The following is a 12128-nucleotide window of genomic DNA, read 5'->3' on the forward strand; positions in this document are numbered from 1 at the left end:
CAAGCACCAGGTCAGTTACCTCCAACCTGCTGAGGCCTTTCTCTCCTCCTGTAAGCTGTCTTCGTGAGTCTCTACACCATCTTCTGTCTGTGGTGACACATGCCCCACTGCACTGGAGCTGTTGACCTGCCTGCTTCCCCCGCAAGATTCTGGGCTCATTCAAATTTATAAACCTAGAATCTTCTACAAGGACTGTCAGTTGGTTTGCAGTTGTGCTTATAAATAAGTGAATGGTTTGACAAGTTACACTTGAGTATCAGATTTGTCACTCTAACTCAGTAATTCTCCAGCTATGCTCTCAGGAGATCCAGGGGATTCTTAGGGCACTCCACGGGCTGCTTGTGGCTGAAAAGTGATGAAGGTTTAGAGAGGGGCTCTGATTCTCCCTCCAGGACATTAGCCAGATTAATTCAGTTTTACTTGTTTTATGAAATGAGCTCTTGCATAAATTTCATTTGGAAATGCTTTTCAATTCTACTGTTGGAAAAAAGAAAAAAAAAAAGGATATAGGGAAATAATAGCCAGTGACTTAAAAAAAAATGCTCTGACAGCCTCACTCTTCATTTTGAAAATGTTAACAAGACTCACTGTCACATAATTGGTCTGGCTTTTATTTCTTCAGCTGGATCATAATTTCTACCAAGACAAAAATTCTATTTCTATCTATTTCTATTTATTTACTTTCTGTATGCCCACCAGTATCTCTAAAAAAGGGTGGGCGTAACAAACACTTGTCAAGCAACCATTTTCTTTCCAAATGAGGAACATTATACTTTAAGCATATCAAGTGATCACTTTTTTCTGCCAAAGTCAAACCAAGAATGAAAGGTCATTTGTATAAATTGAACTGATAACTGACCTTTTCTGTCTATAAAATTATTGCTGTTGAATACTTACGTAAACTTTGGAAGATATAAATGTCACTCAGAAATTAGAAATAAGCACTTAAGTAAGTTGACACCATTCGAAGGCCAATTATATTCATACTTTCAAAAAGTAACTGAACTGTGGACTTACATCTCCTCAGCAATGAGATAAGATGAGGAGCTGAGCATGTTAGTACAGGAAGCAGAGTTCTTAGGGGAAAGAGGATGAAGCAAAGTTTCTATTTTTAAAATGATACATTTGCACCAAATCAGTGTTACTCTAAGTGGTATTGAACAGTCTCAGCTTTACTTGGGAGCAGAGAGAGTGAATTTGTAAAAGTGCAGATTTCTCAGCCCTTCTTACCCACTAACTCAAAATCTTGAATGCAGCTCTGGGATCTGCATTTTTCACAAGGTTCTTATGCATAATCATGCATGATCTTGAAATCTTATGCACGAAAATCTTATGCATGATAATGAAATCTACCGATGTAGCCAGTGAATTCATAACAACTCTATGATGAAGCTTATGCATTTTCAGTGATAGCTTATAGTACAAGAATTTATAAGATGCTATTTATTTGTGGAACTTCTTTGCTTTGCCGTATTTGCCCTTGGCTTAAAACCACAGGATGTTATTACCCATCATTAAAACATTTTAAATAGAGAACTAAAGCAATGATAGTCTAACTAAGGCAGCAGTGTAAAACAGCACACACCCAGCTGGGCAGGCTGGGTTTAAAGACAGGCTTTACATCTTTAATGAACTGGAGCTTTTTCAGACCATGTCAGGTAGGTGGCTCTGCAGGCATGTGCTAAAGGGTCAGTGCTTCAGGCCAGTGGAGGCCAATGGGGATAAAGAAAGGAAGATTGGATGACAAGAGGAAAATAATAGGGCAAGACTGACAGGGGCACACTTAGGATTTTAGCTTGTTACGTCTTTGCTTGACACAGGCAAGAGTTATCAGATGGCTCTTGACATCTTCAGCATGTGTTCCCTTGGAAAGGCTCACCTTAACAAGGCTTTCAGGAGTTGAGTATGAACGATTTAAAATTTTATTACAAAGAAGCAGCACAGAAGGGAGATTGTAATAAGCCTGGCATTATGCAGACTGTCATTCTTCCTTAAACATGGGAACATATGGTTCATTTGCCTATTTGATACTCATGCCACCTAATGTACTAAGCACTATTATATTAAGTAGTTGGTGATACAAAATAAAATTAGGTTTATTTGCTTGTTCCATTAGGAAGCTCTGCAAGGAGGAAGGGCTAGGAAATCCTGCTTACCAATTGCTACATTCTGTCTAAAGTTGCATTAAAAAAAAAACGTGTGGAGGGGATATTTTATTAAGATTGAGCGCTTGGGGGTAAACGTTTAAAAAAAGAAGGAATAGTGGTGATTTAGAAAGCAGTTATTGAAAAATGCATAGAGAAGGGTCAAATAGGGAGGGAGCATCATATAATCAGCTTCCTTACAACCAGGCAGCCAGACTCCCATTAGCTGATGCCCCACAGGGTAAGATGGCTGTGAAAAGGCTCCAAGGAGAAAGTGGAATGATAGCTAAGTGTTGGGCAACAGGCTCTGTAACTCAAGGAACTACTTTGTCCAGGTAGCTTAGCAAGGAGAAGAATGAAGACAGACTCTTTTTTTCTTATTCTGTTCCTTTTCTGTGTCACTGTGCTAAGGGCTTTCAAATAGGTTCTCCCAAGTGTTTTTTACCCATGAAGAAAAGAAAGATCAAGTGACTTGCTCAATAACGATCAATTATCTCTTGGCACAGAGAATGACATCTCATCCTTGTTTCTCCTCATCTCCTTCTCTCTCATTTCTGCTTCCTGTCTCTACTCTTCTTCCCCTGGCCCTTTCCCACAAGGTACTATTGTGTCTTAAGAGGGAGGTCTTGGAATTTGAAGTGCCATGCAGATGGAAATGGAGTGGGCCCACTAAATTGGGGGATTGAAGGCGAAACTATTGAATAAGCATCACTACTAGATTCCATGCCACCTAATGGGTTCATTATGTTCCCACAGGGTACACCATTTTATGAAGTGCCCAGGGCCACGCAGGTTTTAATGGTGTCATTATTGTAGGATAAGGCACAAAATCCAGGATTTGATAAGATCTCTTTAGAAGTGTATATATATATATATATATATATATATATATATATATATATATATATATGTATCTGGGTGGAAAGATGTAATGAAATTGGTTCCAAAACATCTAACAGTCCTCTTATTTCAAGTCTGTGGAATATGATCACATCCTGAAACCAACTGCTCAGGGGTAGGGGTAGAATCTCTATGACTGAATGAGTTCGATTCTCTGTGAATTTCAAAGTGTCGTTTGTATTCAGCTCTTTGAGATTACCAGGGTAAAAGTGGTACAAACATAACCGTATGCTCTGTGGCAACTATGTCCTTCAGAAATGTATCTGAATATGAAAAAAGTGTGCTTTAGTTTTTTGAGATATATGAAAAGCCTGGTATACTGCCTGTCATATGTAGGTGCTTAAAATGGTTATTTTAATTATTAATGACAATTAGTCTAACATATAGCTGGATTTTATTTGACTTCATTTTATGAAATGACGGAGAAATGTGGTGGATTTTTTTAGGAAAGTGAAGAAGCAATGTGATGGGTTACCTATTAATTCAATTATTATTCTTTCAATAATAGGAAAAAAAGTCTGTCCATCTCTTTGTTTTTGTTGTTCAGAGCTTGTGTTCCCACTCGGACAAGATCTCAGGTGATTTAGGCGTCTTACTGAATGCTGCCCTTCAGAGGACGTTTTGAGCTGTCTTCCCAGCAGGTTCACATTTCCTGCATTTTCTATTAAATTCATGAGGTGACCCCTGAACAGGTAGCCAGCAGTCACTGGGTATAAAGAGATAAATCTAGGCCTTTGATTTCTGTCAGTTCACTTGCTAAGTGGATCCACAAGGCAAAAAAGAAGCGATTAATCAAATTTAGCAGATGTGGAATTGATTCCTTCAGTTGCCTCAGAATGCCTTGCACAGATAAGCTTAATCTGTATTCATCTTGACTTCCTGTGGTGAAGTCTGTGGTTTTTCCCTTGGCTGGTGGAGGTAAGAATGTGTAACTTGGATTTGCATAAAGGTTAGGATAACAGCAGTAAATGCACCCAGTGGTAACAGAGTGTATACAGATCACCCATCCTTTTCACACATGCTATGTCATTTGAGTCTCATACAACTCCAAGGGTGAGACAAGTATTATTTTATCTATTTTTCAAACAAATCAACTGAGAACCATTGAAGTTAAAGGACTTGCCAGAAGTTATCAACTTATTGAGAAGTAGAGTTCATACCAGAACTCAGATCTTTGACTCCAAATAACTTAAAAACAAAACACTTTCTTACGAAGGCATATTATGTATCATGTAGTTGGCTACTTAAAAATTACCTACAGAACCTAGTATAGTATTGGGGGTATAATTTTTGCTCATCAGATCTTTACAGAATGAATGAATGAACACATCATTGGTCTGTTAATTATTAAATATGTTTTTGGTTTAACTGCAAAATCTCTTAATTCAGGTAGACACAAAACAAAGTAAATTTTAACTTTCATTGATTTAGCAAAGTAGAAAATATTCATTGGACATCTGTTATGTTCCAGGTTTGTTCTGGGTGCTGGGCCCATAATGGTGAGTTAATGAGTGGTGCCTAGTACTCTCGGGATGCTTAAATCTAGATGCCAGGGCCCTCTGTAACCTCTGAATCCATGTAAACAGATCATTTTAGCTGTTTTGACAATTCACAGCAATCACCATGTTTGGCTCAATCACTTGGTCACCTGAACAAATCGCTAAAACATGTATAAAACTATGAGTATGAGTATGATAGAATCTGCAATTTCAACCTGCCAGGCTAACGTTTTGCATTGATTTCTAACATACAATCTCTGTTCTGGCAGTCATTGCATGGGTAGCATGCTTAGTATTTCTGAAAGTTGTTTCCATATTATTTCATCTTAAATAAGTCCAAGAAACAGTGACCTCAATGAAAAAAAACAGTAGGCTAGTGATTTTACCCAAACTCAGGCCACTCGTCAATGACAGAACTGAGACTAGAATCCTGGTTTTCTGATTCCCAGCAAGGGACTCTATAATACATCCCAGTTTCTTCCACAGGAACATACCACCATTGCTTCTCTTCAGTTTAGGTGCTGTTTCTAAATGACTGGTAGCTCCAAAAAGAAAGAGGTAGATGGAGTATGACTATAAATTCCTGGCAGGAAACCAGGCAGCCTTAGGGCTCTGTAATGCCATCTGCCTATTTTTAGTTGGAGTAAAACTTTTTCTCTTCTGACAGCCAGCCACAAATATAGACACTTGTAAAGATGTAACTCTTAAAATAGTCAAAACTTTGTGACACACAGGCCAATAAGAAACACCATATTCAGAAATGTTGCTTGATCTGAATTATCAACACATGAAATTTGGTAAAACCACATGACAATAGCTTTCAGAAAATAAAGAGTTTGAGTATGTTCTCCATTATTTGCAGAGAGGAAACAATCTGGAAACAGAGATGGCAGATTTGGCATCAATTCTAAGCTTTGCATTAGCTATGTGATATACGCTGTCTGATTCTTGTAAGACTGGAAGAAATTGTCAAAAAATATATATTGCCACCATTTTTATAAGTAGGGCATACAGTAAGATTACTTTGAATAGGCTTCTTTAGAGTCCTTTCAACCATCTCTAGATAGTTACACTTTATTGAAAGCAAGTGTAGCAACAATGAAATTTCAAAGTAGACAGGATGGTATAGAAGTTTTATAACAGACTAAAAACGTACATTTCCCCATGTAGATATTTCCAAGGTCAAGAACTAAAAACTGTTCCTACTTGGAATCATTTAAACTGTTTTCTGTACCTGATTCTTTTAATCTTCCTGTGTATACAGTTGTATCGTGGTTTAACAGAGTATGAAAGGATAGGAATTACATTTATTTTGCTATTTAGATAAAATATTCAGGCTGATGTGGCATTAAAATCTGTGTACTAAGACTCAGTGTTCTGTGTTTGAGGTTAGGATCTGGCTCTATAGAATTTTGACAATGGACTAGGTCTCTGTCTCCTAGGGTAATTAATTTCATTAGTTTCGGAAATTATGGCTTCCCCTATGGTACACACACACACACACACACACACACACACACACACACACACGTGTGTGTGTGCACATACAGTGTAAAAATGTATACACAAACTCTAAGTCAAATAACTTCTATTCATATATTGCAGATGTTAGAAGAACTATTTTGTGGCATTACGTACTCTTAATAATCTCCTCCCCAAAGTGTTCTTCCAGTGTGGTAGCTATTTGCAAGCTGAATGCAGTTACTTTGCTAGAATTTGGGACCTGTCCTGGCAACACTGACTTGAGAAGGAGAAAAGATCATGGAGAAAAGAGTCAGTTCCCTTCTAATGGCTCATATCAAAGCTATAGAAGAAATAATCAACCTTAGGCTTGAATGGGCTTGGAGAGACTACTTGGCTCTATGTTCTCTTTTAGGAAGATGAAATGCTTCTAATCCATCTTTGATATAGAAGCCTATCAAAGACATGGGACTTACTCTAAGTTATGGTGTAATTAGGATAGAATAGAGGCTGGGCTGTGTCTTCATTGTACATACAACCTCCACAGTAAACCGTTATGCCCTTTCCCTCCTTCCCTTCTCCTTCCCTTTCCCCCTTCCTCCATTCCTTCCTTCCTTTCTTCTTTCCTTCCTTCCTTCTTTCCTTTTTTTTTATCACTGCTCTAATTTTTACCTTCAGCCTGTTTGGAAATCACCATGATAAGACTACAAAAAAGCCATCAAGTCAACACAAATAGAAGCATGGGTGCTGCATTTCCCAATAAGCTGCATGGAGTCAACTCTTAATGAAACCAGTCATCTCAGAAAACAATAGAAGAGGGGGCAGGATAGGAAACATGCAGAAACACAAAGTCACAGAGCTGGCTGTGTGTGACCTTTGCAAATTACTGCTTAAGGTCAGCTATACCTGGCAGAGATATACATCTGTAATTACTGTACTCTGCTGGGGCTCGACTTTTTTTCCCAACTTTTTAGGATGCATATTCAGGAGATAATTTTATTTGTTTTCTTTTGCTGAAACCTGTAATGGAATTCTAAAGCAATGAGTGAATGGAATTATAAAAGAAGAATCTGTAAATAAAAATCATGTGGGCCATTCCTTTAACCCCAGTGAGACGATGCTGAATCTGATATAACTATTAGTGACTGTTTGGAGGCTAAAAAGATCCCAAATTCATCCTATATGGAGCAAAACAAATAAAACAAAAATCTGAAAAGCTGTTTTAAAAAGTAGTTTCCCTTGTACCCTACAAAGCTTTTCTTTTCTCTCTCTCTCTCTCTCTCTCTCTCTCTCTCTCTCTCTCATTTTCTTACCTCCATCTAAATATTTTTCCTTTTCTTTCTCTTCCCAACATGGCTTGCATTTGGGTCTTTAAAGGTTATAGAAGGTAAACAGTAGTCATTCTGGCTCTTTAGGTGAAAACTTACAGTCACTTTAGTAAATGAAGCAGAGCTAATCGATCTTTCCGAACCCTCAGTACAGAGCCTGTGTTTGAGCCTATGGGATCTCTGGAGTTTTCCTGTTCTACAGCAGTATATTTAAACCTTGATTAGGATTTAGGAATGAAAGAGAAAACATTTAAAGAAGATCCACATCCAGATCTGTTGGGAGTGCTTGCAGCAGTTTCCCAGGTAGTCTACCTGAGGAAGGAGCCCAGCTGGGCACCAGTTTTCCTTTCACCTTTCTTTTCACCTTAGTTTTGAATTATCTGTTCTTATGTCTTGAGGCATTTCCTCCCAGAATAGTCTTTCTCTAAAGCTGGTAATGCCTTACATATTCATCCTTTTGGACATGTTCATTCATTCTGCAGACATTTATTGAGTATGGGTTCTGTGCCAAGGCACAGGATGTACAAGGGTACATTTGACAGAATCCCTCTCCTGGGAAAAGCTTCAGTCCGGGGCTGTAGAGGCCCCTGGAGACAGAAAACAGTAAGAAAAGAAAGAGTGCCTTTGAAGGGGCTTTCTCTTATATATCTAGCCATGTCAGGAGAGGGTCTGCAAGGCAGCAGATATAACGGTGAGAACACTCTACACAATTAACACTGTTTATTTGCTTGTTTTAACTTCCTTTTCTCTCTTCCTGACCACAAATGCAATCTGAGATCAGAAATGACAAAATGGTCTCCCTGCAACCCGCCTATAGACATTTTTTCTGGCTCAGAATTTTCAGTGCCAAAAATCAGATTTCTAGCTTTTCCTGAAATGTTAGAGGTTCTTCCCATAAAACAGCGTTTGACTGAATTCGGAGTTTATGACTGCCTCTTTTAGGTGTAGAACTCGCTCTCCAGTCCTTCACAGTCTTCCAAGATTGACAGATAGCCATTTTTTCATCACACTATAGTTGTCTTTTCTTTCACTTGGCCTGTTTCATTATTTATGTTACCTGCCTGGTATGTATATGAGTTTGTGACACGTATGATGCTGAAGAAGTGCCCATTGAACCATTTTCATATCTTCAGCACAACAGCTAATTAATAGTAGTAGCCCATTGTGTATTTGATCACATAGAAACACACATGGGTCATTAAATTAGAGCTACAACTGTAGTCAAGTCAACTCTGGGTATACAAGGTTCTGCAGCACAATGGACTGAAATGTATTATGAGTAGAGAAAAACACCTGTTTTGGGGCTGTCAAAACTCTCCCAGAAAACATGCCAGTGCCAATCAGGGATTTCTCAACCACATCCATAGTAGAAGGAAACCTCTCTTCTTTCTTTACAGGAACCTCTCTACATTTTTTTCATGTGGTGAATTCATTTTGTCCTGGGGTGAACACCTGTGTGACTATTTAAAAACCGCAATGCCAGGTGTGTGAGTATGAGTGCCTCCTTTGTATAATGCTCTTCTCAATGATTTCTTAGCAGGCTGGGTCAGGAAGAAGCCTTCAAACTGAATATAGAAAAAGGTGTTAAAGGATTTTTTAAAATATATCTGTTACAAGTGCATGCACTGAAAATATTGCAGTCAAATTATACAAACAGCTCATAGCCTTGAAAGATCCTTTTGTCTTTACGATCATGTGAAAATGTTTAGTATCTCCGCATATGTAGTTGTAAGTTGGGAAGGAGTAATACGGGAGGGAATTTTGGAAGATCTAGTAAACCCTAAAAATCTGGAAGATATTATATTACAAAATATTTAAAATATTAAAACAAAAGAGATTTGTTTACCTTTTGCTTTGTCTCAGGATCTCCATTCCTCTTTTCCAGGAGATGGCGGCCCTAGGGAAAGCATTCGGTTTGCATTCGATCACAATATCCCCACCAACTTGAACAACTGAATTTTTTTTAATGGGATTTTTGGAGAAATCAGGAGCTGAGGCTAAAAACAAAATTACAAAATTGTTAAATTACTAATATCTATAAACAAAACTTTTTTCAAGCTACTTTGCTCAAGGTTTTTTTGGGCTAGTTATGGATTTGGCATTTTGGAGTCAGTTTCCATTTGTAAAATGAAGATGACAGTAGATATTACCTCAGAAAGTTAGTCTAGGTCTTGAATGAGATAACATTCAATAAAGAAGGATAAATAGTGCCTGGAACAAAGTATGGGTTCAGTAAATGTAATTTATTTTTGTTTTGATGCTGGTCATTGTGATAACAAAAGCAAGCTGGAGTGAGGGAGGAAGCAAGTTACAAAAAGTCACATTCTTAATAATATTTATAATGAAGAGGGTGAAGATGGTTCCATAAGAACAGAAGATGGAATTTTAACCCTGATTAGGGAAATTACTAAATCTGTTCTAGCCAAGATAATAATCCTAAATGTGAATATACATATATGACAATGAAATACCTTTGAAGTAAATCAGAAGTACATCATCATTATTTTAGATTTCTTCAGGCATGCCTTTAACTAGCAAAATGGAAATAAATAGTCTGCCTTCTGTTGAAGCAGGCAGGCTGAGTAGAAACTTAAAAAAAAACAAAAACTAATCTTTGTCAGTTTCAACAAATACCAGTTCATGAGGGTGATAAATAATTAGACTGTCTGGGTGCATCCAAGTCTTCCCAGCTCCATTCTTGTGGGAACCTATGTGTCCAATCCCCATTCTTAGCCTAAAGTCTACGTGAACTGAAGTTCTTTCAGATATGCCATGTCCTCTTGCTTCTGGGCGTTTTGAGTATGGCTTCTCTGTCCTTCCACTGACTTGTGCATGCTTTTTCTTCTGATCTCAGCTTAAAGAGAATGTTCTCAATTTAGGTTATGTTCAACTGATAACACCTATTCAATTCTTCACTGTAATAATCATGATATTTTAAAATTTAGCCTTTTTTCTCTGTGAAACTACAGGTTCTATGAAGGTAAAGATCACTTTAATTTTGATAATTATGTTTTAGGTGCTTAGTACACAACAAATATTCAATAAATGCTGACTGAATGAATAAGCAAATGAATCAATGTCCATCACCCATATGCTCCTGAAACTGTCTTTTTGCTTAATTCCTCCTCTCTTTCATCTCCTGTCTTTATACCACTAAGAAAGCCTTAGGATGAAAGATATCAATGAGTCATTTATCCTGACAGACACCACTGGTTGACTGTCCCAGAATATCATCTGCAAACCACTTCTATCTCAACATTTTCCACTATAAAGGCTTATTTTCCCAGCTTATCTTGAGGTCTCAGTGGTCACATGACAGGGTTCTAGCTAATGACATAAAAGGAGTCTGCTGTAAGGGCTCAGAAATTTTTGCTTTACTAATGAAAAAGACTGTCCACTCTGTCTTCTTCTGCTTTGAGTGTGGACTTGATTTCTGTAGCTACAGCAGTCATCCTGGAACCAGGAGGCTACAAGCATGAGGAAAGAGTTTAAAGAATAACGTCATCAAGTCACAGTGCCATTGCTCAGCTACCACCCCTGAAGTTATTACTGAGATAAAATAAATTGTTGTTTAAGTCTCTATAAATTGAGGTTTCCATTTCTTATTTTCTTATTTGCAGCTGGAAACATTCCTAATAGATGCTTTTGGGGATGTATTCAAAACCTCATGCTGGGATCAGCTTTGGAGGAGCCACTTCTGGTTTGGATGAACCCAGTAGTGGGCTCCTCCAAGCCCTAATATGTTGCCCTAGCAGAATAATAATTCTCACTTCACATTTTTTTAGAAGCTAATTTAGACATTTTTCATTATTTCAAGGAAAAGCAATTTCTAATTTACAGAAAAATTGGATTCATATTACATATAATCATAGCTTGCTAAAATGTCAGTTTGAATTTTTTGGCTATAAATGAATGACTTACCTAATACTCTCAATTCTGCATTTGCATAAATTATCTGATATTTGTTTTCTGCAGCACATTGGTAGATACCAGAATCTGACACATTCAGCATAGTTATGATAAGTGTCCCATTTTCTATTTGAATTCTTTCCTAATAAAAGAAAAGTCACATAAAGATGCTAGTGTGTTAACGTAGGTATTCTCTTATCATTTATGCATATCTATGAGCTATGATACTTTGGTGTATGAGAACTGTTGCTTATGAAAATGAGGTTAGTATACTTCAAGGTCCTGAGAAGCTTTCTGGAGTTTAAGAAAATGGAAGTGTTCTTAGTATAATTTTAGTGGTTAGTATATTTTATGTTACCTTATTTTTTTGAATATTGGCATTCTTTGCATAGAAGGTATGTTACCTTTCTGTTATACGGTATATAAAATAATTTGGAATACTCTACCATTCCAGTTTTCCAGAAAACATGGTTTGACAATAATGTTAGACATGGATAGAGTGATTAGCAAATTTCCTTGGATTTCCATCATAATGTCTCAAAAAGACTTAAAATATGATGACTTGATAATTTTCTAATTCAGTACATAAGTTGAAGGAGCTAAATTCTTCTTTTCTGCAGTTGACTGTAAAGTATGTTTAAATAGCCAAAATCTGTTACACAGTCCCATTTGGAGTATAGAAATATAATTTTGAGTGTATAGAATGAAATAGTTTAATAGTGCAAATATAACTTTAAATATTTCAGGGCACCTATTACCATCCTCTAAAGATAACACAAGTAGGCTGGAGGAAACAGGGAATGTTACATGCAATAGGGATTCAGGAATTAAATTTCAGTAAAGCCGAAACAAAGAACAGTGTTCCATTCAGATTCTAAACAACAGAT

At 37.2% G+C, this 12128-nt stretch overlaps 1 protein-coding gene across 1 annotated transcript in view; it reads right to left on the bottom strand.

Moving 5' to 3' along the window:
* CNTN6 (contactin 6) overlaps positions 1 to 12128 on the bottom strand; it is a gene marked incomplete at both ends in the record, with an annotated part of 231957 nt that overhangs the window by 56542 nt on the left and 163287 nt on the right. Inside the window, 2 exon segments of the mRNA XM_082849209.1 lie at positions 9179 to 9329; positions 11254 to 11383. Of these exon segments, the coding sequence (XP_082705335.1) occupies positions 9179 to 9329; positions 11254 to 11383 (281 nt within the window).

The sequence above is a fragment of the Leucopleurus acutus genome, assembly GCF_964270905.1.
Source record: "Leucopleurus acutus genome assembly, chromosome: 10".
In the NCBI taxonomy this organism is placed as follows: Eukaryota; Metazoa; Chordata; class Mammalia; order Artiodactyla; family Delphinidae; genus Leucopleurus; species Leucopleurus acutus.